This window comes from Heptranchias perlo, chromosome 24 (assembly GCF_035084215.1).
Source record: "Heptranchias perlo isolate sHepPer1 chromosome 24, sHepPer1.hap1, whole genome shotgun sequence".
NCBI lineage: Eukaryota > Metazoa > Chordata > Chondrichthyes > Hexanchiformes > Hexanchidae > Heptranchias > Heptranchias perlo.
This window is the reverse complement of record NC_090348.1, coordinates 7,018,395-7,045,849: the sequence shown is the minus strand read 5'-3', so window position 1 is coordinate 7,045,849 and position 27,455 is coordinate 7,018,395. Positions and strand designations below refer to the sequence as shown.

The window sequence follows — 27,455 nt, the reverse complement described above, 5'->3', positions numbered from 1 at the left end:
ATTGGGATCATGCATCGAGTGACCACCTATGTATTACACTCAATTTGGCCAGTCCCCTGGGTGACTGCATAAGACAGCATTTTACTAATATATCTTAAGCTTGTGAAAATTGTTGAGTAGAGGTTGAAGATCAGCCATGATCTTATTTAGGGCACAGATGGAAGCCATTCAGCCCATCATGTCTGCCAGCTGAAAATGAGCCACCCAGCCTAATCCCACTTGAATGGCAGAGCAGGCTCAAAGGACCATATGGCCTACTCCTATTTATGTTTTTAAATATTGCCACATTGCAGGGGATCTTCTCCCCTCCATGTCCTGTTACTTACCCAAAAGGAATAGTATGGAAAACAGTTTTGTTACAGCTCCCAATAGAAACAGTAAGCAAACCAAAGATGCAAAAATCTGAATGTGTGGGCACCAGTTTGAAAACCTCTGCTCTATACAGGAAACTGCAAGAATAAATTCTGAAAGTAGTGAAACCCATTCCTTCTTTATCCCACTGCAGGACTCAATTTGCCAATTTCTATTATCCAAGGTGGAGGTTGCTCAGTATATCAGAACTCATCTAAATTTACACTTTTGAAATACATGTGACTTCACATTTAAAAATACATTGCCACGCAGATAAACTCCTTTAGACCTTGTTGTACGAAATGATTTGTGAAACAGGACACGATTAAGTGCTGCATTATACTGAATTATTGTAGACCTATAGGAACAGGAGTAGGCCATTCAGCCCCTCAAGCCTGATCATTCATTTTGATCATGGCTGATCTGTACTACAACTCCATTTACCTGCTGTCAATCCATAACCCTTGATACCCTTACCTAACATATCAGTCTTGAAAATTTAAATTGACCCAGAAACCAGAGCCTTTTGGAGGGCAGGTTAAAATAGAAAGTTCAGAATTTCCACTACACTGAAAAGGGGCTTCCTGATTTCACTCCTAGATGGCCTGGCTCTAATTTTAAGTGCCCTGGTTCTGGATTCCCCCACCAGAGGAAATAGTTTCTCGTGTACCTTGTCAAATCTATCATTTTAAACACCTAATTAGATCACCCTCAACCTTCTAAACAAGGTAATACAATCCATAATTATGCAAATAGTCTTCACAATGTAACCCTTTAAGACCTGGTACCATTTTGGTAAATCCACACTGTACCCCCTCCAAGGCCGATGTATCCTTCCTGGTGCAGTGCCCAAAACTGATCCGTCTCCAGATGGGGTCCAAGCAAGGCTCTATACAACTGAAGCATAACTTCCTCCCCTTTGTATTCCAGCCCCCTTAAGATAAAGGCCAATTTTTTTTTAAATTCGTTCATGGGATGTGGGCGTCACTGGTGAGGCCAGTATTTAATGCCCATCCCTAATTGCCCTTCAGAAGGTGGTAAGCTGCCTTCTTGAACTGCTGCAGTCCGTGTGGTGAAGGTTCTCCCACAGTGCCGTTAGGTAGGGAGTTCCAGGATTTTGACCCAGCGACGATGAAGGAACAGCAATATATTTCCAAGTCGGGATGGTGTGTGACTTGGAGGGGAACGTGCAGGTGATGTTCCCATGTGCCTGCTGCTCTTGTCCTTCTAGGTGGTAGAGGTCACGGGTTTGGGAGGTGCTGTCGAAGAAGCCTTGGCAAGTTGCTGCAGTGCATCCTGTGGATGGTACACACTGCAGCCACAGTGCGCCGGTGAAGGAAGTGAATGTTTAGGGTGGTGGATGGGGTGCCAATCAAGCAGGCTGCTTTGTCCTGGATAGTGTCGAGCTTCTAGTGTTGTTGGAGCTGCACTCATCCAGGCAAGTGGAGAGTATTCCATCACAGTCCTGACTTGTGTCTTGTAGATGGTGGAAAGGCTTGGGGAGTCAGGAGGTGAGTCACTCGCTGCAGAATACTTAGCCTCTGACCTGCTCTTGTAGCCACAGTATTTATATGGCTGGTCCAGTTAAGTTTCTGGTCAATGGTGACCCCCAGGATGTTGATGGTGGGGGATTCAGTGATGGTCATCCCATTAGCCTTTTTGTACCAGTGCACTAGCTTTCTGATTTATGTACATGGACCCCCAAATCCCTTTGCTCCAACAGTTCCTAGTCTTGCCATTAAAAAAATTCCAATTTGTCTTTCTTGGGTGGATTCAAGTCCCACTCCAGAGACTTCAGCGCATAATCCAGGCTGACACTCCCAGTGCAGTATTGAGTGCTGCATTGTTGGAGGTGCCATCTTTCAGATGAGATGTAAAACTGAGGTCCTGTCTGTCCTCAGGTAATGTAAAAGATCAAGGCATTATTTTGAAGAGCGGAGGAGTTCTCCCTGGTGTCCTGGCCAATATTTATACGTTAAAACACCTAAACTGGTCATTATTCAATTGCTGTTTGTGGGACCTTGCTGTGTGCAAATGGCCTACTACGTCTCCTACACTACAACAGTGACTACACTTTTTAAAAAAAACTTCATTGGCTGGACAGCACTTTGGGACATCATGAAAGATGCTATATAAATGCAAGTTTGTTCTTTCTTTGGATCCAAAGAGGATGACCTTATACTTCACTTGGAACTGCATCTGCCAATTTTGCCCACTTAATCCATTTATGTCTTTGTAACTTCCAGCTCTCCCTAACTGCAACTTAGCATATCTTCTAACTAAGTGTAATCTGCAAACTTGGATATACAACTATTCCTTCATGCAAATCATTAAAGTATGGCAAAAAGCTGAGGCCCCATTACAGATCCCTGGGAAACAGTACTTGTCACATCCCAGAGTACATTATCTTTATCCTGACACTCTGGCACCTATTTGTGAACCAATTACCAACTTATGTTAAGAGATTAACTCCAATTCCATGAGCTTTTATTTTTGCTAATAACTTAGTGTGGACGATCAACTGCCTTCTGGAAGTCCATTCGGACAACATCCAGCCACTCCCTTATCCACCACATTGGTGATCTCCTCAAAACAATTCAACTAGATTAGTCAGACATGACCTACCTTTCACAAATCCATGCCAATTCTGATCAAGTGCTCAACCACAGATTGCAGCAATTTCCCCTAAGCTGATATTAAACTGACATGTCTGTAGTTTCCTGGATTTTTCACCACCCCCCCCCCAACTTCTTAAATAATGGAGTGACATATGCAATTGTTCAATCCAAAAAGCACAATTCTTGAATCTAGAGAGCTATAAGAATTACAACTAATGCATTTGCGATTTCTTCACCTATCTCAATACCCTGAGGTGGAAACCATCAGGTTAGAGACTGGTTTATCTAAGCCCCATTATTTTCTCCAACACCATTTTTTTTTTAAATACACATTAAATCCAATATGTACAATAACCATCAGAACACAAACAATTACCGTTTGTTTGCTCAAAAAATCTTTGCAGATCATGAAGAACAGGATCGAATACTTCTGCATGCGACATGCCATTTCCACGTTGATACTCACTACATCCAGGCTTTCCACAGTACCCAATGTCTGAAGCTAATAAATCACCAAACTCTCCACAACCAGGTAATCCACAAAATTCAAGGAAATTGTTTCTACTTGTCTGTAGAGAATACAAAGAAGCAGTTTTAGTTACCATGTTTACAGTTTCACTGATAAAAGGCCATCCTTGCCTGTGGAAAGTTCAGATAAAGATTCCAGTTGCTCAATGTTGGGTGACTGCTAACATCACATGGTCACCTGTGTATTCTAATTTAGCACCCCATTGTCAGTGTAACTTTTTCAAATGGACAAAGCAAGGTTAACTCAACCTTTTACCTTATTTTCCCTACTTCAATATACCTTAGTTTAAACTAACAAATCGACAGTGCCCTGTTGGTTACACTATTCATAAACACTGGCAAAAGTGACATTTTTTAGTCCATGATTCAGAGATTTTTTTTCTGCTAACAGTACAGATAGAACTGGTTACTGATGGTTGTTTCTCCAAGCTGTGGAGAATACTCAGCATGATTTGGTAAGCCAGAGGTACAGATAGGTGTAGTAGTTTACTACCACTATTCTTGAATGAGAAGTGGTCTCAGATCACTGTTTGGAACAGATTAATGGGTTTTCCAAGAAAGTATCAAGCCATTCCATTAAATTACAGAAAGCTTCTGTTTGACTGACCATCTAATGTAGTGAATAGTTGTTAAATTCCTTTTGTTCCAGGATATCTTCAAAGAAATCTGGAACAGTCCAGCAAGATAAGTGGCCAAACAAGTCGATAACATTCAAAAGGATGTAGAGAAGTACATAGAAGAGCAACAAGGATGACTCTGGAACTTAGGGCTTGATATAACATTCATTCTAAAAGACAACTATGAACATATGTGCCAAAAAATATTTAAAAGTTTATATTTCATTGTTTTAAATATGGGAAATATGAAAGCTCACTTAATGAAGGGGCTCCCCCAAGTGCTTAATGTGGTACTTAGCCACAAAAGTAGTTGCAGGTTCAATTCCTGGTTTACTCATGATAATTCAAAGCAGTTTTGTGCGCTTAAAACAAAAAATCTGGATTATCCAGTAATTTGAATTACACAATATAAAAAAAGTGGGAATTTAAAATAAAAATCTGAATGATTGATAAATTGAATGAAACATACTACCAGGGTAGGACAGGCATAATGGACCAGCTGGTCTTCTTCCCCCCACCCCCCCCCCCAACCCCCTTCATATGCTTGTAACTTGAGGATAGACTGTAGTTACTTCAGATTGGCAGCATTGAAGGTGCCAGCCAGCATCTATGGATAATTGGTACCAAATGGCAATGCAGCCATAATCTGACACTGACTAGTTGCCTGCAGGATGGCTTTTTTTTTGGGTGGGGGGGGGGGCGTGATTTATAAAAGCTCAACCTAGAATACAGACACAAAGAAGGTATTCTACTTACTGTAGGGAATTGTCGTCTTGTATTTCCAGTGGATTGTTGCCGAACCTCCTTATCAAATTGTGCCTGCCAAAATACACAATTTACTTCTTTAACTGTGGGCATATTAAGAGCAATAGAACAAAACAAAAGTAGCAGACTTGACAGGCAGGTGAAATGGACAGACACATGCAGATAAAATTTAATGCAGAGAAATGTGAAGTGATGCATTTTTGGGAGGATGAACTAAATGTAACGATTTTAAAGGTGGTGCAGGAACAGAGCCACCTTCAAATCTTTGAAGGCAGCAGAAGTTGATAACCTTGTTAAAAACGTATTCAGGATCCTCGGCTTTATAAACCGAGGCCGAGAGGACAAAAGCAAGGAAGTTATGCTAAACCTTTATAAAAGTCACTGGTTAGGCTTCAGCTAGAGTACTGTGTCCAATTCTGGGCATCACACTTTAGGAAGTGTGTCAAGGCCTTCGAGTGCACGCAGAGATTTACCAGAATGATACCAGGGATGACGGACTTCAATTATGTGGAAACACTAGAGAAGCTCCTTACATAAGAGGAGAGATGTAAGAGGTTTTCAAATTTATGAAGGTTTTGATAGGGGGTCAGTAATCAGTTCACAGATTTTAAAGATAACTGGCAAAAAAAGAGGGGAGATGAGAATATTTTTACACAGCGAGTTATGATCTGGAATGCACTGCCTGAAAGGGTGGAAGCAGATCCAATAGTAACCTTCAAAAGGGAATAGATATATACTTGGAGAAAGATTTGCAGGGCTATGGGGAAAGAGCAGGGCCAATTGGATAGCTTTCAAAGAGTCAGAACAGGCAAAGTAGGCCGAATAGCCTCCTTCTGTGCTGTATGATTCTATAATAGCATTATTTCCAATTACAAATACATAATTTTAAAATGACTAGAAACCAAGATTTATTTATATTTTGAGGGATAATCAGCCACTGATTTATAGCAACTGAACAATTCATCGTGGGAATTTGTAAACTGGTGCTTTGGGATCACATTCCACCTATTCAAAATTAGGAACATTGGTTTATTGTGACTAAGTTAAAACTCTACTACATGGATTTCTAGGATCTTTACTGGTGTTTTGGGGATTATATTCTGCAATTTCATTCATTTTTCTGCAAAAACCATAAATCAGTGGGCTGATACTGTAGGAATATGATTCTGGAAACAGGACCCAGATATTAATCTTTAGTTATGAGAATGTAAGGAACCCAGAAAGGGAGGAAAAAAGCTGGTCCACTTATAATTGGTGGAGGTCATCCATCTGCCCATCCATGTATGGCCTGGAAAGACCAGGGGGACAAACAAGATAACAGGGCAGTCTGGAGACAAGAGGAAATAAAATTTACAAAATGGGTGACAGAGCATTCTGGGTTTTTTGGTAATTATTCTGTTTTTAACCACTATGATGTGAAGAACCTCATGACAGAAACTGATCTGTACTTAAACAATCCCAGACATGCACAATGCAACATTGAAGCCTAGTAAACGCTACCTTCCCAGAGTCACGAGATAGTAAATATACAGCAGATTGTGCTTAACACTTTTCCCTGAGACACCTACAAACATGATTTCAGAAGCAGCTGTGTTCCAGTGAGTAATTTATATTTATGTACCTGAAGTTGTCTGGCAAAAGCCTCATCCTCTTCAAGTTGTGCAAAGCGAACATATGCATCAGTTGAGTCATCATCAATCACCAATATTGGTGACTCCCACCTCCATTGCTCTCTTGAGGGTGCTTTAAATAAATCAGCACAGATGGAAACAAATACCATTAGAGTATCAACAGCCGCAGTTTTATATTAAATCCCATCCTATGAGACAGGTGGCATCACAGACAACCACAACTTTATGAGCCAAGTTAAATCTCTTATTAAATGTTGTAGATGCAGTGCTGTAGTGTTTAACCAATCTGATCTCAGTCAATCATTTGATTGGTTCAATTACATTCTCCCAAAACTTGCAACATACTCACCCCACTACATACCCGTAGAAAGATATAAAGCATCTTTGGGTACTGTAGTGGTTATGGTACTGGACTAACAACCCAGAATTCAAATTCCACCTTCAGGGAAGGGAATCTGCCATTGCTACCTCGTCCAGCCTACATGTGACTCCAATCCCACAGTGATCGACTGTCTTGCTAGGCTTCTTTTGAGACACTCAGTTGTCACAATGCCTTCTCAGAGGAACTGGGGATGGACAGTAATTGTGCCTTGCCAGCAGAGCCCATATTTAAAGAACACAAAGAATCTATAATAAAACAGAGTTGGTAACAGATCTATCAAGTCCCCAATCCATTTTAATTATGCAATTCCATGATGCCTGTTTTTCTTTTGGACTTGAGGTAGCACTAACTAAGTGACACCATTTTCTCTGACCCAATTGTGAGCAAGGCCATGGGAAATTCAACAATGTAGAAAAATTACCAGCTTACCCATATCTTGGCTCCAGTAACTGCCATTGGCATGATGCAACTTGCTAGATCTCAACTTAAAAGCTGGATACATCCCTCTCCCACCAACACTTCACAATCCCTACCTGGCCATTTGACTCCACACACTTACAGGCTCCATGTAAACTAATAAAATGCACATGCATAGGAGTCTATGGTTCTCTGGAGCCACTCCACAGCCAGGGACTTCTTTCTTCATATAATCGTGACCCCAAAGTGTGCATGAGTCAAACTCTATATGAATGAAGTCCCCATTTTATTGATTGCAGCAGTGCTGTGATCAGAGAGGAGGGAGGGGAAGAGGAGAGGGAGACAAAAGAAAAATCTAGTCACAGAGGCTGGGTCAATTGAAATTTAAGACAGATCGATAGATTTTTGTTAAGGGTATCAAATATCAAAGGCGGGTAAATGGAATTGAGGTGCAGATCAGCCATAATCTAACTGAAGTGAAACAGGCTTGAATAGCCTACTCCTGTTCCTACAAGCCATCTCTAGCTCTGCCGGACAAATTAGAATGGTTAGTTGCTGTTGGGGCTCATGTTATAAATAAAGCATATTCTCCAACTCAACGTAAGCCATGAGAGCCACTAATTGTCTGAGTGAATACTGAATCAATTATTGAAAGAACCAACTGAACATTCAGATAGAGTAGTCAATAAAAATTAATGCATTAACATTTGTCAGCCTGTGACAATGAGCTAATCAGCTAAAGACAGAAAATACTTTTTTAAAATTAGTTCATGGGATGTGGGCGTCGCTGGCAAGGCCGGCATTTATTGCCCATCCCTAATTGCCCTCGAGAAGGTGGTGGTGAGCCGCCTTCTTGAACCGCTGCAGTCCGTGTGGTGACGGTTCTCCCAAAGTGCTGTTAGGAAGGGAGTTCCAGGATTTTGACCCAGCGACAATGAAGGAACGGCGATATATTTCCAAGTCGGGATGGTGTGTGACTTGGAGGGGAACGTGCAGGTGGTGTTGTTCCCATGCGCCTGCTGCCCCTGTCCTTCTAGGTGGTAGAGGTCGCGGGTTTGGGAGGTGCTGTCGAAGAAGCCTTGGCGAGTTGCTGCAGTGCATCCTGTGGATGGTGCACACTGCAGCCACAGTGCGCCGGTGGTGAAGGGAGTGAATGTTAAGGGTGGTGGATGGGGTGCCAATCAAGCGGGCTGCTTTATCTTGGATGGTGTCGAGCTTCTTGAGTGTTGTTGGAGCTGCACTCATCCAGGCAAGTGGAGAGTATTCCATCACACTCCTGACTTGTGCCTTGTAGATGGTGGAAAGGCTTTGGGGAGTCAGGAGGTGAGTCACTCGCCGCAGAATACCCAGCCTCTGACCTGTTCTCGTAGCCACGGTATTTATATGGCTGGTCCAGTTAAGTTTCTGGTCAATGGTGACCCCCAGGATGTTGATGGTGGGGGATTCGGCGATGGTAATGCCGTTGAATGTCAAGGGGAGGTGGTTAGACTCTCTTGTTGGAGATGGTCATTGCCTGGCACTTATCTGGCGCGAATGTTACTTGCCACTTATGAGCCCAAGCCTGGATGTTGTCCAGGTCTTGCTGCATGCAGGCTCGGACTGCTTCATTATCTGAGGGGTTGCGAATGGAACTGAACACTGCAGTCATCAGCGAACATCCCCATTTCTGACCTTATGATGGAGGGAAGGTCATTGATGAAGCAGCTGAAGATGGTTGGGCCCAGGACACTGCCCTGAGGAACTCTTGCAGCAATGCCCTGGGGCTGAGATGATTGGCCTCCAACAACCACTACCATCTTCCTTTGTGCTAGGTATGACTCCAGCCACTGGAGAGTTTTCCCCGATTCCCATTGACTTCAATTTTACTAGGGCTCCTTGGTGCCACACTCGGTCAAATGCTGCCTTGATGTCAAGGGCAGTCACTCTCACCTCACCTCTGGAATTCAGCTCTTTTGTCCATGTTTGGACCAAGGCTGTAATGAGGTCTGGAGCCGAGTGGTCCTGGCAGAACCCAAACTGAGCATCGGTGAGCAGGTTATTGGTGAGTAAGTGCCGCTTGATAGCACTGTCGACGACACCTTCCATCACTTTGCTGATGATTGAGAGTAGACTGATGGGGCGGTAATTGGCTGGATTGGATTTGTCCTGCTTTTTGTGGACAGGACATACCTGGGCAATTTTCCACATTGTCGGGTGGATGCCAGTGTTGTAGCTGTACTGGAACAGCTTGGCTGGAGGCGCAGCTAGTTCTGGAGCACAAGTCTTCAGCACTACAGCTGGGATGTTGTCGGGGCCCATAGCCTTTGCTGTATCCAGTGCACTCAGCCGTTTCTTGATATCACGTGGAGTGAATCGAATTGGCCGAAGACTGGCTTCCGTGATGGTGGGGATATCGGGAGGAGGCTGAGATGGATTATCCACTCGGCACTTCTGGCTGAAGATGGTTGCAAACGCTTCAGCCTTGTCTTTTGCACTCACGTGCTGGACTCCGCCATCATTGAGAATGGGGATGTTTGCAGAGCCTCCTCCTCCCGTTAGTTGTTTAATTGTCCACCACCATTCACGACTGGATGTGGCAGGACTGCAGAGCTTTGATCTGATCCGTTGGTTGTGGAATCGCTTAGCTCTGTCTATAGCATGTTGCTTCCGCTGTTTAGCATGCATGTAGTCCTGAGTTGTAGCTTCACCAGGTTGGCACCTCATTTTTAGGTACGCCTGGTGCTGCTCCTGGCATGCTCTTCTACACTCCTCATTGAACCAGGGTTGATCCCCTGGCTTGTTGGTAATGGTAGAGTGAGGAATTTGCCGGGCCATGAGGTTACAGATTGTGCTGGAATACAATATTTATTACAAGAATAATGTCCTGGTAGTCTGCTGAGAACTTTACACCTATTTATTCGAAGGCCTTTTTCAGATCATCCAGGAATTTGAACCAAGCAACTGAAATTACAGGCGCTTTAAATTAATAGTAATTCAAATTAAGACAACTTTAAAATAGAGTAGACTGCAATTAAATGCATATTTTAAGAGGCCCACACTGGCCAACTTGACATGGTATTGATTCTTAAATCTTACATATATAGAAATCTTACATATATAGTTCATTAATTGACCACAATTTATGTTAATGTTTAAGGATTCTAGAGTGCCAATATTCTATGATGTTACCATAGGTAAGGAATTAGTTATGGAGAGTTAAGATGGGCTTTTGTCAGTAGAACTGAAGTTAAGAAGTGGTTGAGTATTCACGATTAGTGTGCTATGGGATAGATTGTTTTCATTGGTCAGTCGCAAGAGGATATAAATTTATGGTCAAAGACAAAGTTAGGGGATTTTTTTTTTAAAATCTAGACAGGTGGTTAGAATGTGGCATTCTACCATAATCTTAAAATAGAGTTAAAAAGGGAATTGGCTAGTTGCTTGAAAGAGGATTACTAAAGAGATATCTGGAGTGAGCAGGACTGGGATTAGACCAAGTGACTCATGGAGAAAAACTGCCACAGACTTGAGGGGCTGACTGGTCTGTTTCTGCACTGGGACACTGATTCAATGCTAAATTCATGCCAAAGATAAATTTAGCCAAGGCTGTCAGTTAATATTTGATCAAGTCAAATTGATCAGAGTTCAAAATTACATTTACTAGTAAACTGCTCCAGCATTAAGCAAACTTTTCACACCACAAATTTCCACAACACAAAAATACCACAAGATAAAGGAACCTACCCACTGTTTCATCATCACTCTCGTCTAGGAGATCAATCCAGTCAGCAGCACCATTTGCTAAGACGGCCAGTGCCGAGTTTGGAGAAGAGTCTGTAGACATCAAAGCAGAGGAGATTGCAATACCACCCGTGCACAATTCAAGGCCTGAGGACGATTTCCCTGAATCTAGAAGCTGATTTTCCTTCAAACGTGCATTGTTGACTTTAGATACTGAAGGACTTGAATTCGAACTACCAGCAATTGGCAAAGTTTGAGATCTCGATGATTTCACCTTTTTCGCTGCTGGAGAATAAGAGGAGCCAGGGACAGTTGAAGGGGAATGACAACTTGTGGCAACACAGCAGTTTGATTTAACAGGAGAGGCACAGGAATCTCTCGATGATAATTGCAAGTATCTTTTGGTAGCAGCAGATGCTGTTTTTGTAGATTTTGTGGACTTCTCTTTGCTGTATACACTTTTCGAAGTTGGAGTTGGGCAAGATGTATTTTGCTTTGGTTTTAAATGTGCAGGGCTCTTCAACCGCAAGCAGGGAGAATCGGCTTTGCCTTCTACAAATAGCTGCTTTGCACACTTTTTAGGCGTCTGAGTTGCCGTACTACTGGTCATTACAAGGCACCTCTGTGGTGGATTACTGGACCGTGTAACCTAAAATACAGCAAAGTTAAAGTAAAAAACAGCAATTAAAGCATTACTGTTAGCTGTGCGTGAAGGTATGGCAAAGAAACTAAGGTTTACTTTGTTCAGCTCAGTTACAATGCTGGAAGTTCCATTTAGATTCTATTCTGGCCCTCCAAGATAGGATATTATTTCACTCTTATCCCACTGCCCTCACAGCAAGACTCCTTTATGGTGGCTAGAGTTTTGTGCTCACATACAGGTGAAACTTCAAAGTTAAAGAGCCAATTCCTTCATAACCTCAATTTTTAACTTCAAAAATCACAAGCTACAGAACGATCCCACCCCCAAACTATTTAGTATGCTTAAAATACATATTGCAGTTTTTTAAACTGTCAAGTTCACAACCTAAATGTATTTAAATCAAAGTAAGTCACAGTATGCAAGTAAAAAAAATAATCTTCCTGTCCCATCAGGAGAGCAGTGTGCTCCATCAACATTATCTCCACAGCTATGTATGATGCAGATCACTAATCTTGCCAACTTTCCTCCTTTGCCCTCCATGGCAGAGGAGCTCCATCTAGAGGTCAAGCCAAGAACTGATTAACTTAATTCAATAACAGGAAATTTTAATCACTAGCTAAATAGATAAGGGAGGCTATTCAGTTCATCCATTTGGGGGGGGGGACGAGAAGGGAAGAGTTTCCCCATGTTATCTAACTACCTTGAATGAGTCCAAGGTTTTTCCTTCAACTATCTACCTAGAGAACCACTAACCTAGTGGTAATGGACTAGCAACCCACAGGTCATAAAAACTTGCATTTATATAGTACCTTTCATGACCTCAGGATGCTCCAAAGTGCTTCACAGCCAAAAGGGTACTTTTGCAGTGTTGTCACTATTGTAATGTAGGGAAATGCAGCAGGCAACTTGCAGTGGAGTGTCCAACAAGCAGCAATGTGATAAATGACAAGATAATGGTTTTTCTTTAGTAATTTTGGTCAAAGGATAAATATTGGCCAGGACACCAGGCAGAACTCCTGCTCTTCAAATAGTGCCATGGGATCTTCCACATCCACCCAAGGCAGCAGACAGGGCCTCAGTTTAATGTGTCACCCAAAGGACAGAATCTGAGTGCAGCATTCCCTCAGTACTGAAATGAGGTGTCAGCCTGGATTATGTGCTCAAGTCTAAATTGAGGCTTGAACCCATAATTATCTGACAGGAGAGTGCTACCTTGAGTTCAATCCCACCATGGCAATGTGAAATTGAAATCTGCCACTATTTTGCCAGTTACACCTTTTATCCAACTCCTTTTGCAGATCCCTGACTGGTGTTCTCTAACTTCCCCTTCCAGTTTAGTAGTCTGCAAATTTGCCAGTTTACACAAGTCTAAATTGTTGTAGATTAGGAATAGTAGGTGGTCTCATCAATCTCGGAGCACTGAACTGATACTAACCTCCCACATCCTAACCACCTCCAGCAAGAACACTACTTCATACTCCAGCCAATTTCTTACCCACATCCAAGTTTTACTTTCCATTCCTATTGCTTTCAATTTCATTAACAGTCTATGGTGAGGAACTTGATTAAAAGCTTTCTGGAAATCTTGAGTTGAACATATGGATGGCCACTGTTTGAGGCCACTGCATCAAAAATTCAGGGATGTTGGTCTGGCAAGATTTCCCCCTCATTCTGAAGCCATGCTGACTTATTTACTAGATCACACAGGTAACATTCAATTTTGTGATGGTGCAGTTACTGAAGACATAGGTCTAATTGTCTGGATTAGATTTGGTCTGAGTACAGGTACTAATCTAGCCTGTTCCCCATCTAATAGTACCTCAACATTGTGACAGCAGTTCACAAATTTCATCCCTAATATTAGTCCATGAATTTGTTTAATCCTGTGTAGACCCTCCACCACAGTCAGACCTGATTATGCATTTGAAAACACTAAATAGAATATAGAAAGGCAAATCAGAATAGCTCAATGAATCAGACTTTTTGTCTTGTTGTGAAAGTAAAAAAAGGTAAATTTAAAACTGGTGTTAGTGCTTCACAAATGAACACATGGAACTTTTGGGTAAGTTAGCAGAGGCAAAAACCTTCAGATTGATTTAAGTTAGATGCTGTGACAGGGGCTGGGGGGGGGGGGGAGGAGAAGAGAAAAAAAGAGAATGGGATGGAGCAGTGCTAGGTCTTTCTAGAAGGAGCAGCTCAAATAATCTCAATGGCTTTTCTCATCCATTATTTATCTTGGTATCTCTTTGCCCATGTCCCCTAAAATTCACTCATCTTAGCTTCTCTGCTGAAATAGGGTTATCAGGTACCTCACATGAATGATGTGTAAATTTTACCAGCCAGCTTATTCTCCAACTCCCAAACTATAACAATGTGACTGTCCTTTCCACTGAGTCTTGTCTATTTCATATTACCCATCAGATCTCCCAAATGGACAAACTTATTTTACACAAGCTACCAGACCCAAATCTATTACTTCCATCTCTTTAGTTTTCTCTCATCACCCAGTCATACAACATTTCATTTCTTCCCTCAGGTAATTTGCCCACCCAATCCCTTTCCAACCCAGTGTTTCCTGACTAGCAGCAACCCCAACAGCCCCATTTCCATCGCTCACTGACCTTCTCACCCAGCACACACATCCAACCACCTTCCAGTCCCACTTCCCCACTCACTTGGACTCTGCCAGCATATCATTCATCTTCACATTTCCCTCCAGAACATTCGTGCAATTGCGAACAAGCCCCTTGCCATCTGTGATCTTAATGCAGATCATCATTGACATCCTGGCTTTTACAAACTTGGCTCAAGAGTCACCTCGCTACTGACTGAAACCTCCCTGCCTGGCTATACTTTGCCACCAGTGATTTGGGCGGTGAGTTGGAGGAGTGTGGCCATCACCAAGTCACACCTCAGTGTCTCCCACTTTGAGCACCTCACCTTGTTCCACCAATTTGCTTCACCTTTAAAATCCTTGTTGGATACTACCATCCTCCCAGTTTTTCATGAAATCTCCTCCCTTCTTTCAGCCTCTGCACAGAGTAACTGCTCATTCTCATTGATTTCAATCTCCACTCCATTTGCCTGCTCTTCTGAATTCACTGCCCTCCCTAAACTGCTCCTACCCATATTCAGAGCTACCCCTGACTTCCCCACCTCATGGCCTTGATCAGTGGCAAGGCCATCAGGTCACTTTCTTCTATCCCTCACCAATATTCCCTACCCCCTTCCTCTGTGTCCATTCCCTGAAAAACTCTCCCAAGTTGCATATCCTTTGGCCCTTCATTCATCACAATACCTCTAGCCATTGATTTGCTCACTCATCACTATGCCCTTGCCAGTCATTCCCCTCGTATTGACCCCATTTTCACTTGTGTGTAGCTAGTATATAACTGGCTTAGTCATCCATCACCAAATTTGGCTGGACCTCAATCTACTGGGCCACACCCACACCCTACAATCATCCTGGAAAGCAGACAACTCCCAGCTTCTTTTCTCCACACCCATCTGTCTCCTTAAGCCCCTTTCCCTCCATCCTCTTAAGTGCAAAGAGCTCATAGATTTCTGTCACCAAGGTTGAGACTATCTATTCAGCTGCTGCTTCTCTCCACCTTGCCCACCAAGCCAAACATCCACCCCAGATGCCTTAACCCTAAAACGATCACTAGTTTCTCTCCCACCTCCCCCATAACCCCATTGAACACAAACACCTAACCCCACTTCCTGGCCCCCATGCTATCTGATGTTGCAAATGGTCAAGTCTCCTTTTCAAAACCACCATCACCTTGCTCCAACACCACTCCCATCCCCCAACCCCTCTTTCCTTGTAAACTACATCTTCAACTTCCCTCTACAGTCCTTCAATGTGTCATCATCTTCCAAATCCAGGCTGATCTTTCCTGCAACTCCGACAATCAGGTTTCCCTTCCTGTCACAGCCCTAATAAAAGTTACAAGTGACTGACTGATGCACTATCCATGTTCATCCTTCTCCATCTCCATCTCCATCTCTCTGCAGCCTTTAACAGACCACCATACTACATTGTCCAGGTCAGTGGCCCTTGCTTAGTCCCACTATTACCTATCCAGTCAAAGCCAGGCCATCTCCAGCAATGGCTTCTCTTCCGGCCCTTGCACTGTTACATCTGGAGTCTCCCAAAATGTTCGCTGACAACATCCAGCTCAACCCCTCTACCACTTCTGTGTTGCAAGACTGCTTCGGACTTCCAGCGATAGATGATCCACAATTTCCTCCAGCTAAAAATGAAGACCCTCGTCAACTTCATCTCCTCCCCAGCCACCATCTCAGGCTGAACCACAGTTCACAACCTCGACATTCTCACTGACCAAGCTGAGCTTCCGACCCCATATCTTCATTACAAAGACGGCCATAGAAACACAAAATAGGAGTAGGCCAGTCAACCCTTTGAGCCTGCTCCACCATTCAATATCATATTCCAACTCTTCCCCATACCCCTTGATGCCTTGTGTCTAGAAATCTATCTAGATTCTTAAATATATTCAGTGACTTAGTCTCCACAGCCTTCTGTGGTAGAGAATGCCACAGGTTCACCACTCTGAAGAAATTTCTCATCAGTCCTAAATGTCCTACCCTGTATCCTGAGACTGTGACCCCTCGTTCCCTGCATCCAGTCTGTCTAGCCCTGTCAGAATTTTATATGTTTCAATGAGATCCCCTCATTCTTCCAAACTCAAGCAAATACATGCCAAGTCGACCCAATCTCTCCTCATACGACAGTCCTGCCATCCCAGGAATCAGTCTGGTGAACCTTTACTGCACTCCATCTATGGCAAGCACATCCTTTCTTAGTTCGACCAAAACTGCACACAATACTCCAGGTGTGGTCTCACCAAGACCCTGTATAACTGCAGTAAGACATCCTTGCTCCAATACTCAAATCCTCTTGCAATGAAGGCCAACAGACCATTTGCCTTCCTAATTGCTTGCTGCACTTGCACATTTGCTTTCAGTGACTGGTGTACAAGGACACCCAGGTCCATTTATACAACATTCCCCAATCTATCACCATTTAAATACTCTGCCTTTGTTTTTCCTTCCAAAGTGGATAACTTCACATCTATCCACATTATACTGCATCTGCCATGTAACTGCCCACTCACTCAACTTGTCTAAATCACCTTGAAGCCTCTTCGTATCCTCCTCAACTCACAATCCCACCTAGTTTTGTGTCGTCAGCAAACATTTGGTTCCCTCATCCAAATCATTGATATATATTGTGAATAGCTGGGGCCCCAAGCACTGATCTCTGCAGTACCCCACTAGTCACTGCCTGCCATCCTGAAAAAGACCAATTTATTCCTTCTGTTTCCTGTGTTAACCAATTTTCAATCCATGCCAGTATATTACCAATCTCATGTGCTTTAATTTTGCACACTAACCTCTTGTGGGACTTTCAAAGGCCTTCTGAAAATCCAAACAAACCACATCCACTGGTTCTCCCTTATCTATTCTTCCAGTTACATCTTCAAAAAACCAGTACGTTCAAACATGATTTCCCTTTCATAAATCCATGTTGACTTTGTCCAATCCTGTTGATATTTTCTAAGTGTCCTGTTATCATATCCTTTATGATGACTCTAGCATTTTCCCTACTACTGATGTTAGGCTAACCAGTCTGTAGTTCCCTGTTTTCTCCCTCTTTTTAAAAAAAAAGTGGGGTTACATTTATCACCCTCCAACCTGCAGGAACTGTTCCATAATCTATAGAATTTTGGATGACAACAATTAATGCATCCACTATTTCCATGGCTACCTTAGTACTCTGGGATGCAGATCATCAGGTCCTGGGGATTTATCAGCTTTCAGTCTGATTAATTTCTCCAGCACTTGTTTTTTTATTAATACTAATTTCCTTTAATTCCTCCTTCTCTATCCATTGGTTCCATGGCATTTCTGGGAAGTTATTTTTGTGTCCTCTTCCGTGAAGACAGAACCAAAGTATTTGTTTAATTGCTCTGCCATTTCCTTGTTTCCCCAATTATAAATTCTCCTATTTCTGACTGTAAGGGACCTACATTTCTCTTCACTAATCTTTCTTTTCACATACTTGTAGAAGCTTTTACAGTCCACTTTTATGTCACTTGCAAGTTTACTCACTATTTTTCCCCCTCTTAATCTCTTGGTCCTTTTCTGAATTCTAAACTGCTCCCAATCCTCAGGCTTGCTACTTTTTCTGGCAACTTTATGACTCCTCTTTGGATCTAATACTATCCTTAATTTCTTTGTTAGCCAAGTTGGACCACATTTCCTTTTGAGTTTGTGCCAGAAAGGAATGTATAATTGTTGCAATTCATGCACTCGTTCCTTACATGTTAGCCATTGCCTATCCACCATCATGCCTTTTAATTAAGCTTCCCAATCTATCATAGCCAACTCACTCCTCATACCTTCATAGTTTCCTTTGTTTAGATTTAGGACCCTAGTTTTGGATTGGACTACTTCACTTTCCATCTTAATGAAGAATTCTATCATGTTATGGTCACTCTTCCCTAAAAGGACCCTGCACAACAAGATTAATTAACCCCTTCTCATTGCACAACACCCAATCTAGGATAGCCTGTTCTCTGGTTGGCTCCTCAAAATACTGGTCTAAAAAACCATCTGTACACACTCCAGGAATTCATCCTCCACGATATTATTGCTAATTTGGTTTGGCCAGTCTATATTAGATTAAAGTCACCCATGATTACTGTAGTACCCTTGTTACATGCATCTCTAATTTCCTGTTTGATCCCATCCCCTACATTACCACTACTGTTCGGAGGCCTATAGACAACTCCCACCAGTGTTTCCTGCCCCTTGGTGCTTTTTAACTCCACCCAGACTGATTCTACATCTTGATTTTCTGAGCCAATATCCTCTGATTTCATCTTTTACTAAAAACCAACCCACCTCCTTTTCCTTTTTGCCTGTCCTTCCTAAATATCGAATACCCTTGGATATTCAGCTCCCAGCCTTGGTCCCCCTGCAGCCATGACTAATTGCTAGTATATCATCTGTTTACATTTATTTGTGCTGTTAATTCATCTACCTTATTACGAATGCTTCGTGCATTCAGATACAGTGCCTTTAGATCTAAGATTTTTAGGCACCTTAACTTTTTTTGTACAATGGCCTTGTGTCTTACCTGGACCCTATTTTTGTTAGTACGCTCTGTCCCTTCCTGACACAATCTGGTTAGCCTTACCCCACTTTCCTGCACTACTTCCTTGTCTTTTCTCTAGCATTCTAGATTTCTCTCCACCAGGACCCCCCCCCCCCCCCCCCGCTTCTTTAGTTCAAGCCCTATCTACCTCCCTAGTTATTTGATTCGCTAGAAATCTAATCCCAGCATGGTTTCACCTCCATAACAATCACCTGCCTCCACTCAGCCAAAAAAGCCCTCATCCATGCCTGTGTCACCTCCATATTCCACTATTCGAATGCTCTCCTAACTAGACTCATCATTCGCCCTCTGGAAATTTCAGCCCATCCAAAGCTCTGACTTGTATTTTATCCTGCACCAAGTCCAACTCGCTCAATGCCCCTACCCTTGCTAACCTACGTTGGCTCCTGGTCCCCAAATTTAAAATTTTCATCCTAGTATTTAAATTCCTTTGTGGCCTCACCCCTCCCCATCTCTAACCTACTCCAGCCTTACAACTCCCTTCCTCAGACTTACCTCCTGTGCATCTTCCCTGCCCTTCAATCCACCATTGGCCCAGCGATCTAGGCCTCACTCTGGAATTCTTTCCCTAAACCCCCCTTTAAGACACTCATTAAAAACCTACCTGACAAGCCTGCGCCCCCCCCCCCCAAAATCTCCCCTTTGGCTTACCATCCAGTTTTTATTACACCTCAAGCACTTCGGGATGTTTTTCTACATTTAAAAAGGGTACTACATACATGGAAATTGTTTAAAACTGATCAGAAGGTTCATGTAAGAAATACTTCGGTTTAAAAAATTTTTTTAAAAGGGGGGGGTGCGGAAACACATTATTCATTTTCCCCACAGGTTATCCCATTCAGTCTCCAGGTCAAGTAGCAATAGATTAATAGAAACCTATTGCACCCATCTTCCACCTGCAGCCAGCAAACAAGATGCAGGTGCCTCAAATTAGATTCACATTCCTCAGCCTGCCCAAACAAATTGCAAGTTGTTGTAAAAATGGTGTCTGGGCATTAATGGAAAACAAATCAGTTTTGACTTGGCATAATTAAGGTATCAGTAATTAAATTGCCATCATTGGCAATTAAGAACATCACCTAATGTACCTTGTGTTCTGACCAGAATGGTCCATTATACATGAATTTACAATTTCCTCAATGCGCTTTTGTTCAACATTGAAGTTACTCCCCACCTCCCCTTCCCAATTTGAGGTTTATAATAGGCATCTCTCAATACCCCTCTTAAGCTTTCTGCAAGGAGGCATACAGGACCTGGTGTCTGCTTGGCAGCTTTGGCTAATGGCATTCTGAGCACCAGTAGTTTGGCGGTTTAAACTCGTCCCGATGTTAACTTCAGCGTGAAGCACAGTTATGTTTGACGATACAAGATGAAAAGGCCAACTCACAGATCGGGGCTTTCTCCCTTCATTAGCAATGATCCTATCCTGGGACGTAGCCTCTGCTTGATAGGGTTTACTGTTTTGCTTGGAAAAAACAGGGCTTAAAACAAAACAAAAAGGGAAAAGTGTGAGGTATACGTGACAAAGCAATGTAGAAAGATGTTGCATTCTGCAGTGATGGGGTGAACATGATTAAACAAGTGGCATTTTAAGACCTGCCTTCTGTACCTGGGTGTCTCAAGAATTTCAAATTCCGACTTATCGGATTCCATGTCAAATAAATATCCATTGTTCAAGGGACCGGGGCTCAGATATTTTGCTTCCTCATAAAATTCACTTTCTTCCAGTCCGTCCAAAGTCCGATCCATGATGTCTTGTTGATTTTAACCAAAGTGTTAAAAAAGAAACAGGCGATCCAATACAAGTTAGAACACAAGTCACTACAGTAGTGACTTTAGCAGCTTAAAGTAAAATTGATTCCAATGCAATCCTCAGGATCTGCATTAAAACAAGAGATGATAATTACTACAATATGCTGTAAACATTTGTATTTTCATATTGATTTCCCCCCCCCACTATTTAAAGGGGAAGAAAATAAAGAATACTATACTAAATCTCTTGCACTAAACAAGATTTGCACTAGTTTGCTGAAACTAAAAGTATTAGATATGATACAATGAATTGTTCACAGGCTTCCCACAAATCCCATTGAGATGTACAAGTTCTAAGCTTTCAAAAACACCAAAATCAGACTTGCTATGAGGTTCAATTGATTATCCTGTTAGTTTTTAATACTGCCTAGAGATTATCCCACTTCTCACCTCACAAAGCAATTACTGTATTCACACAGCCATTGACCAGACAAAATATTTTTTTTTTGTTTTGCTTGGTCAGATTTCATTTTCGCACAATTCACAAAATGGCACACAGCCACAGCAATAAAAATGTCAATTTTCAAAACACGAGTGCACAGTAAACCCATTTTTAGTTGACAAATTAAACCAAGACCTAGTCTGCCTGCTCCAATGGGCACCATACTATTGCAAAAGCAGGGAGTTCTGGTGCCCTGGCCAATATACACTACCCTCAACCATTAGTCATTCATCTCATTGCTGTGAGTGGGATCTTGTGCACAACATGGCTACATATTTACCCACATTAACAGCATTATCTGCTTAATGTAATTATAAGTGAAAGCACTTTGGGACATTTGAAGGCATGAAAAATACTACACAAATCAAATGAACTACAACAGTTCATGAAATTAAGTTAAAATTATATAGTGTTTCAAATGCTTCCAGACATTTAAATTAATTGGTCAGAACACATGAATGGGGAAAGCCCCAAAAAATAAACTGCAGAATTTTGCAAAGAACTGCATAGAAATAACAGAAAACAGGCCACTCCACCCAACCAGCCCACATTGTTTATCCTCCACACCAGCAAGTCCCATTCAACCAGCACCCCTATGCTCGTTGACCTAGATCAGCTGCCAGTTCAGCAACCCCTCAGTTTTAAAATTCTCATCCTCGTGTTCAAATCCATCCATCCATCCATCCCCCCCCCCCCCCGCCCGCCTATATATCTCTAACCTTCTGCAGTCCTCCGAGATATCTGCAGTCCTCCAATTCTGGCCTCTTGCACATCCCCAATTCTCTTCACCCCTTCATTAGCAGCCGTGTCACCAGCTGTCTAACCCCTTGGCTCTGGAATTCCATCTCTAAACCTCTCTTCCCCCTCGTCCTTTAAGACACCCCTTAAAAATCTAACTCTTTGACCAAGCTTTCGGTCACCAGTCCCAATATCTCCTTGTGGCTCAGTACCAAAATGTTTTGTCCAACAGCACTCCTACGAAGCACCTTGGGTCGTTTTAACACGTTAAAAGGCGCTATATAAATTGCTCTAGTTCACCAGTTTGCTAGCCGACCCCCGCGGTAGGAGCGAGAATTGCAATGAAGCTTTTTTTTTGGGGGGGGGGGGGGGGGGTGGGGGGTCATCGATACACAGGCTCCCAGTGACCAAGCCGCGGGGCCCAGGCTCGCTTCAACTCGGGCCGCCGCGCACCTCTTGTCCCCGCCAACTGGTGCCGATTCAGCACTCGAACGCGCGTCGACAGCGGCGGCCCATTCTAACGGCAGGCGCCCCGACAGGGTCGTTCTGAGGTACACTTACCGACTGCCACCGAGCAGGACAAGAGAGAGAGAGAGAGCGAGTGAGAGAGGCTCTGCGGCGCCGGCCGATTAGTCAAAAAAAACCCCGCGCGTGCGCACAAACACAGTCCGCTCACACTGACTGACACTTCAACACGGCCCGCGCTTCTTGCGCCTTCATCATTTCCGGCTTAATTAGCTAATGGAAGGAATTTTTTTCACGACTTCCGGTTGGCTGGATTGACCGTTGGATTCTCGAGGCGTGAGGCGGGGTTCGAATTTGAAAGGTCGCCTCTCGTTGGCCCAGATGTAAAGGGGCGGGGCAGGTACGGTGGGCGTTGAATCCATTGGTCAGTGGTCACTGGTCACACTGGTCACTGCCCACACCACACCGGTCACTGACCCCACCGGTCACTCATCACACCGGTCACTGACCCCACCGGTCACTCATCACACCGGTCACTGACCCCACGGCCACTCATCACACTGGTCATTGACCCCACGGCCACTCATCACACCGGTCACTGACCCCACCGGTCACCGACCCCACTGGTCACTCATCACATCAGTCACTCATCACACTGGTCACTCACTCCACTGGTCATTCATCACACCGATCACTGACCCCACCGGTCACGCATCACACCAGTCACTGACCCCACCCCAACGGTCACTGTCCCCCCCCAACCCCGGTCACTCATCACACCGATCACTCATCACAATGGTCACTGACCCCACTGGTCACTCATCACACCAGTCACTCATCACACCGTTCCCTCATCACACTGGTTACTGACCCCACCCCAACAGTCACTGTCCCCCCCCCCCCACCCCGGTCACTCATCACACCGTTCCCTCATCACACTGGTCACTAACCCCACTGGTCACTCATCACTCTGGTCACTGACCCCACCAGTCACTCATCATGCTGGCCACTGACCCCACTGGTCACTCATCACACCAGTCACTGACCCCACTGGTCACCGACCCCATTGGTCACTCATCGCACCAGTCACTGACCCCACCCCACTGGTCACTGACCCCAGTGGTCACTCATCACACTGGTCACGCATCACAATGGTCACTGACCCTACCGGTCACTTATACTGGTCACTGACTCCACTGGTTACTCAACACACCGGTCACTCAACACACTGGTCACTGACCCCACTTGTCACTCAACACACTGGTCACTCATCACACTGGTCACTGACCTCACTGGTCACTCATCACACCAGTCACTCATCACACTGATCTCTCCTTCCACCGATCACTCATTGCACTGGTCACTCATCACACTAGATCTCCTTCCATCGGTCACTCATCCCATTGGTCACTCAGCCCTCCGGTCACTCATTGCACCAGTTAACGGTCACTCATCCCATCGGTCAGACATCACATGCATCAACTTTCACTCATCGCACAGGTCAATAGTAACTGATCCCACCGGTCATTCATCGCACAGGTTAACGGTCACTGATCCCACCGGTCACTCATCGCACAGGTTAACGGTCACTGATCCCACCGGTCATTCATCGCACAGGTTAATGGTCACTGATCCCACCGGTCACTCATCGCACAGGTTAATGGTCACTGATCCCACCGGTCACTCATCGCACAGGTTAATGGTCACTGATCCCACCGGTCACTCATCGCACAGGTTAATGGTCACTGATCCCACCAGTCACTGATCCCATCAGTTACTCATCCCACCGATCACATTGAACAGGTCACTGATCCCAACGGTCACTGATCCAAATGGTCACTTATCCCATGGGTCACTCATCTCACCGGTTACTCATCATACAAGTCAATGTCACATCCCACCAGTGATTCATCATACGGGTCGGCGATCACCCATTGCACCGGTCGTTGATCCCACCAGTCGCAGATTGAACAGGCCAGCAGTCACTAATGTCATCAGTGAGTTAACCAACTGATCACTAACCACTAACAGCACCCCGCCCTCCCTCGTTCACTGGACAAACCAGTCAGTCAGCAATCACCCCACTGGTCACTCAACCACTAGTCACTGACACCAACTGAGTCACTGGATATTGATCAAGAGCAGGAACAGATGGGGATTTATCCATTCCCTAATGCTGGACTCTGGATCCAATTATAACATCCCTACTGCTCACCAAGAACAAGTGACTCAGCAGAAACTAGAGACTGTACCTGGGACTTTCCTGGTTTATATGACTCAACCAATGGATTGCTTTTGAAGTTGTTGCTAGGCAGAAATAATACTTATTTCTACATATATTTCAAGGGACAATGACGTTTGTGGTCTCTTAAGACAATTTAGAATTGGTGTCCTGCTATTTATTTTCAGAGTGACTATTGACCCTGCAGCATGCTTTGACACCGCAACTTGGGCTAGGGTTGGGGAGTTTAGGGTTAGGGTTAAGTTGGAGGGTTTAGGGTTAGCAGTTAGGGTTGGAGAGGTTAGGGTTTTGGAGATATGGGGATTGTTAGTGCTGTGCAGTGTGCGAGATCTGAGCTGACATCTGTGCAGTTATCTCTGCATTGCCTGCAGAAACTGCTATTGTCAACTACCTCTGTCACTAAATGTGTCCATTTATTTTATGCAACATTTAATCTGGCGTATACAATACGTCCTTTATTATTTGATTATATATGAGGAAATGTTGTAGACTAATTGATAGAGATCGATTGCCATAATCAGTCAACAATTCCATTATCGTATCACGCGACTACCAGGATGGTAGATGGCGAACTAGATGGACCTTGGCCTTTTTTCGTCTACCAATTCCTATGTTCCTATTTAATTTTTTTAATAATCACCATACATCTGCTGCTGCTCTTGAACCAGTTGGTGAAAGGGACAGGAAAACAGCCCCTCTGTTGTGGTGTCCCCGTTGCCCCTCCTTGCTTTTTCAGAAGCTACAGTGAAGCAAACTTGCTTAAATCAACTGCACTATGTTCATTTGTATGCAAATTGTTTGTATACAAATTACATTTGTATGTACTCAAGCAAAAAATTTGCCCTGTGGATCTTACGCAGAATTACACAGGATGTACAGCACAGAAACAGGCCATTTGGCTCAACAGGTCTGTGCTGGTGTTTATGCTCCACACGAGCCTCCTCCCTCCTTACTTCATTTAACCGTATCAGCATAACAATTTCTGAATGTCAGGAGTGGGATCTGTATCCGTTTCCTCAGTCCTCAGTTGCCACTGTCCATTACCAGAGCCAGGTTTCAGCACTACTTCCTCCCAAGTCAAAGGGAGTGAGAGAAGGGGGTTAGCCTAACATCATCATCCTTAACAATTGCAAAATACTGCGGATGCTGGAAATCTCAAATAAAAACAGAAAATGCTGGAAATATTCAGCAGGTCAGGCAGCACCTGTGGTGAGAGAAACAGAGTTAACGTTTCAGGTCGATGACCTTTCATCAGAATTGGAAGAAGTAAAGACTTAACAGTTTTTAAGCAAGTGCAGAGCCAAGAAAAGGTGGTGGGGGGGGAGGGGCAGAAAGAACAAAAGGGAAGGTCTGTGATAGAGTGGAGAGCAAGAGTGACTGAATGACACAAGGGATGATGGTGCAAGGCAAAAGGGACAAATAAAGAAACAAAAGATGGGTCATCCTTAACAATGCTTGTCTGCCCCTCCCTGAAGGAGCACCCATACTGCCATCTCTGCTGAGGTCAGTAATCTCCGCATATACCAGAATTGCTTTTACCAGCTCAGCCATTGGGGGAGACCATCCTGATCTTCATGGTCTATGTCTATGATTGGCTGGTTGAGAGGTATACCAGGGAATAGTTTACTGTGTGTGAAATAATGGGTGAGAACCCATAGTACATCAGATATCCTAATAGACCATATGCCTTCTACCCATTATTCATTATCATTCTGGACCTTTTTATATGGAATTGCAATTTGACCAAATACTTACTGTTGATTTAACATTGGATTATACTTCGTTGATTACTCAATTGAAGAGCACAAGAAACTGCCATCACTTAATAATTACTTGCCATGATATCAGATGCGGCAGCTGAAATGGTAAGTGCTGTAATGCTGTAAGGTTTTTCACACAATTGGACAACACAACAACTTGCACTTATATGATGTCTTTAATATAGTAAACATCACATCCCAAGGGACTGCACAGAGGAGAACAGGACACTTAACAGTAGTAGAAGAGTTGGGAGAGTTGACCAAAAGCGTGGTTGAAGATATTTTGACAAGGCTTTTAAAGGCAGGAAAGTGGAGGGGTTAGAAAGGAGTTCCAGTGAGTAGCACTGAGGACCCTGATGTCTCTGCTACTGTTGGTGGGTTGGGGAGCAGTGCAGGGCTGTGCAGTGAATGGAGGGTATGCGCAGGATGCCAGCCAGAGAATGGAAGGACATAGAGCTGGAAGATGTTGCAGTGATAGGGTGGGGCGGTGCTGCATGTGGCAGAATTTGTAAACAAGGACGAGGAATCCAATTTTACAACCAGTTCTACTTTAAAGGAGAAGTATACCTTAATTAAAATCACTGAAAGAGATTTTGGCTAAAAAAAAAACGACACTTAATTCCTGATCAGTTAGTAAGTTTTGCAGAACAGCTATTTTTCAGCCATAACTGTTGAGGTGAATCACCCTTACTTCACCCCTAAGCTGCCTGAATCTTTGCAGAGGAACTTCAGATCCTGGACGTTCCTGTCCTTTTGTTTACTAGAAAAAGAAAAAAATAAGATTTTATGTGGCTAAACTTTCACTGGAAAAAAGGCCCAGCAAACCATGAAGATATTTGAAAAATTATGAGCAGTCATAAATATTCTTAAAGGACCGCTGCTCTTTTTGATATATATTAATAACCTGAACTTGGGTATAGAGGGTATAATTTCAAAGTTTGCAGATGACATGAAACTCGGAAATGTAGTAAACAATGTGGAGGATAGTAATGGAATTCAGGAGGACAGAGACAGACTGGTGAAATGGGCAGACACATGGCAGATGAAATTTAACAGAGAGAAGTGTGAAGTGATGCATTTTGGTAGGCAGAATGAGGAGAGGCATTATAAACTAAAT

The 27,455-nt window shown here is 43.5% G+C and overlaps 1 protein-coding gene across 4 annotated transcripts in view; it reads right to left on the bottom strand.

Moving 5' to 3' along the window:
• The window catches only part of si:ch211-59o9.10 (uncharacterized protein LOC561841 homolog), a 34,122-nt gene extending 9,835 nt beyond the window's left edge, over positions 1-24,287 (bottom strand). Inside the window, exons 1-7 of one of the 4 annotated variants that reach the window (XM_068004692.1) lie at positions 22,433-22,581; positions 20,489-20,758; positions 20,267-20,360; positions 11,033-11,678; positions 6,501-6,622; positions 4,871-4,933; positions 3,346-3,538 (exon numbers count right to left, since the gene is read on the bottom strand). In XM_068004692.1, coding sequence (XP_067860793.1) covers positions 3,346-3,538; positions 4,871-4,933; positions 6,501-6,622; positions 11,033-11,678; positions 20,267-20,360; positions 20,489-20,628 — 1,258 coding nt within the window. In that variant the 5' untranslated portion in view covers positions 20,629-20,758; positions 22,433-22,581. Of the gene's footprint in view, positions 1-3,345; positions 3,539-4,870; positions 4,934-6,500; positions 6,623-11,032; positions 11,679-20,266; positions 20,361-20,488; positions 20,759-22,432; positions 22,582-24,201 lie in introns of those variants that run through there. The other 3 variants (XM_068004694.1, XM_068004693.1, XM_068004695.1) reach the window with 3 other exon arrangements.
• Positions 24,288-27,455: the final 3,168 nt, after the last annotated feature.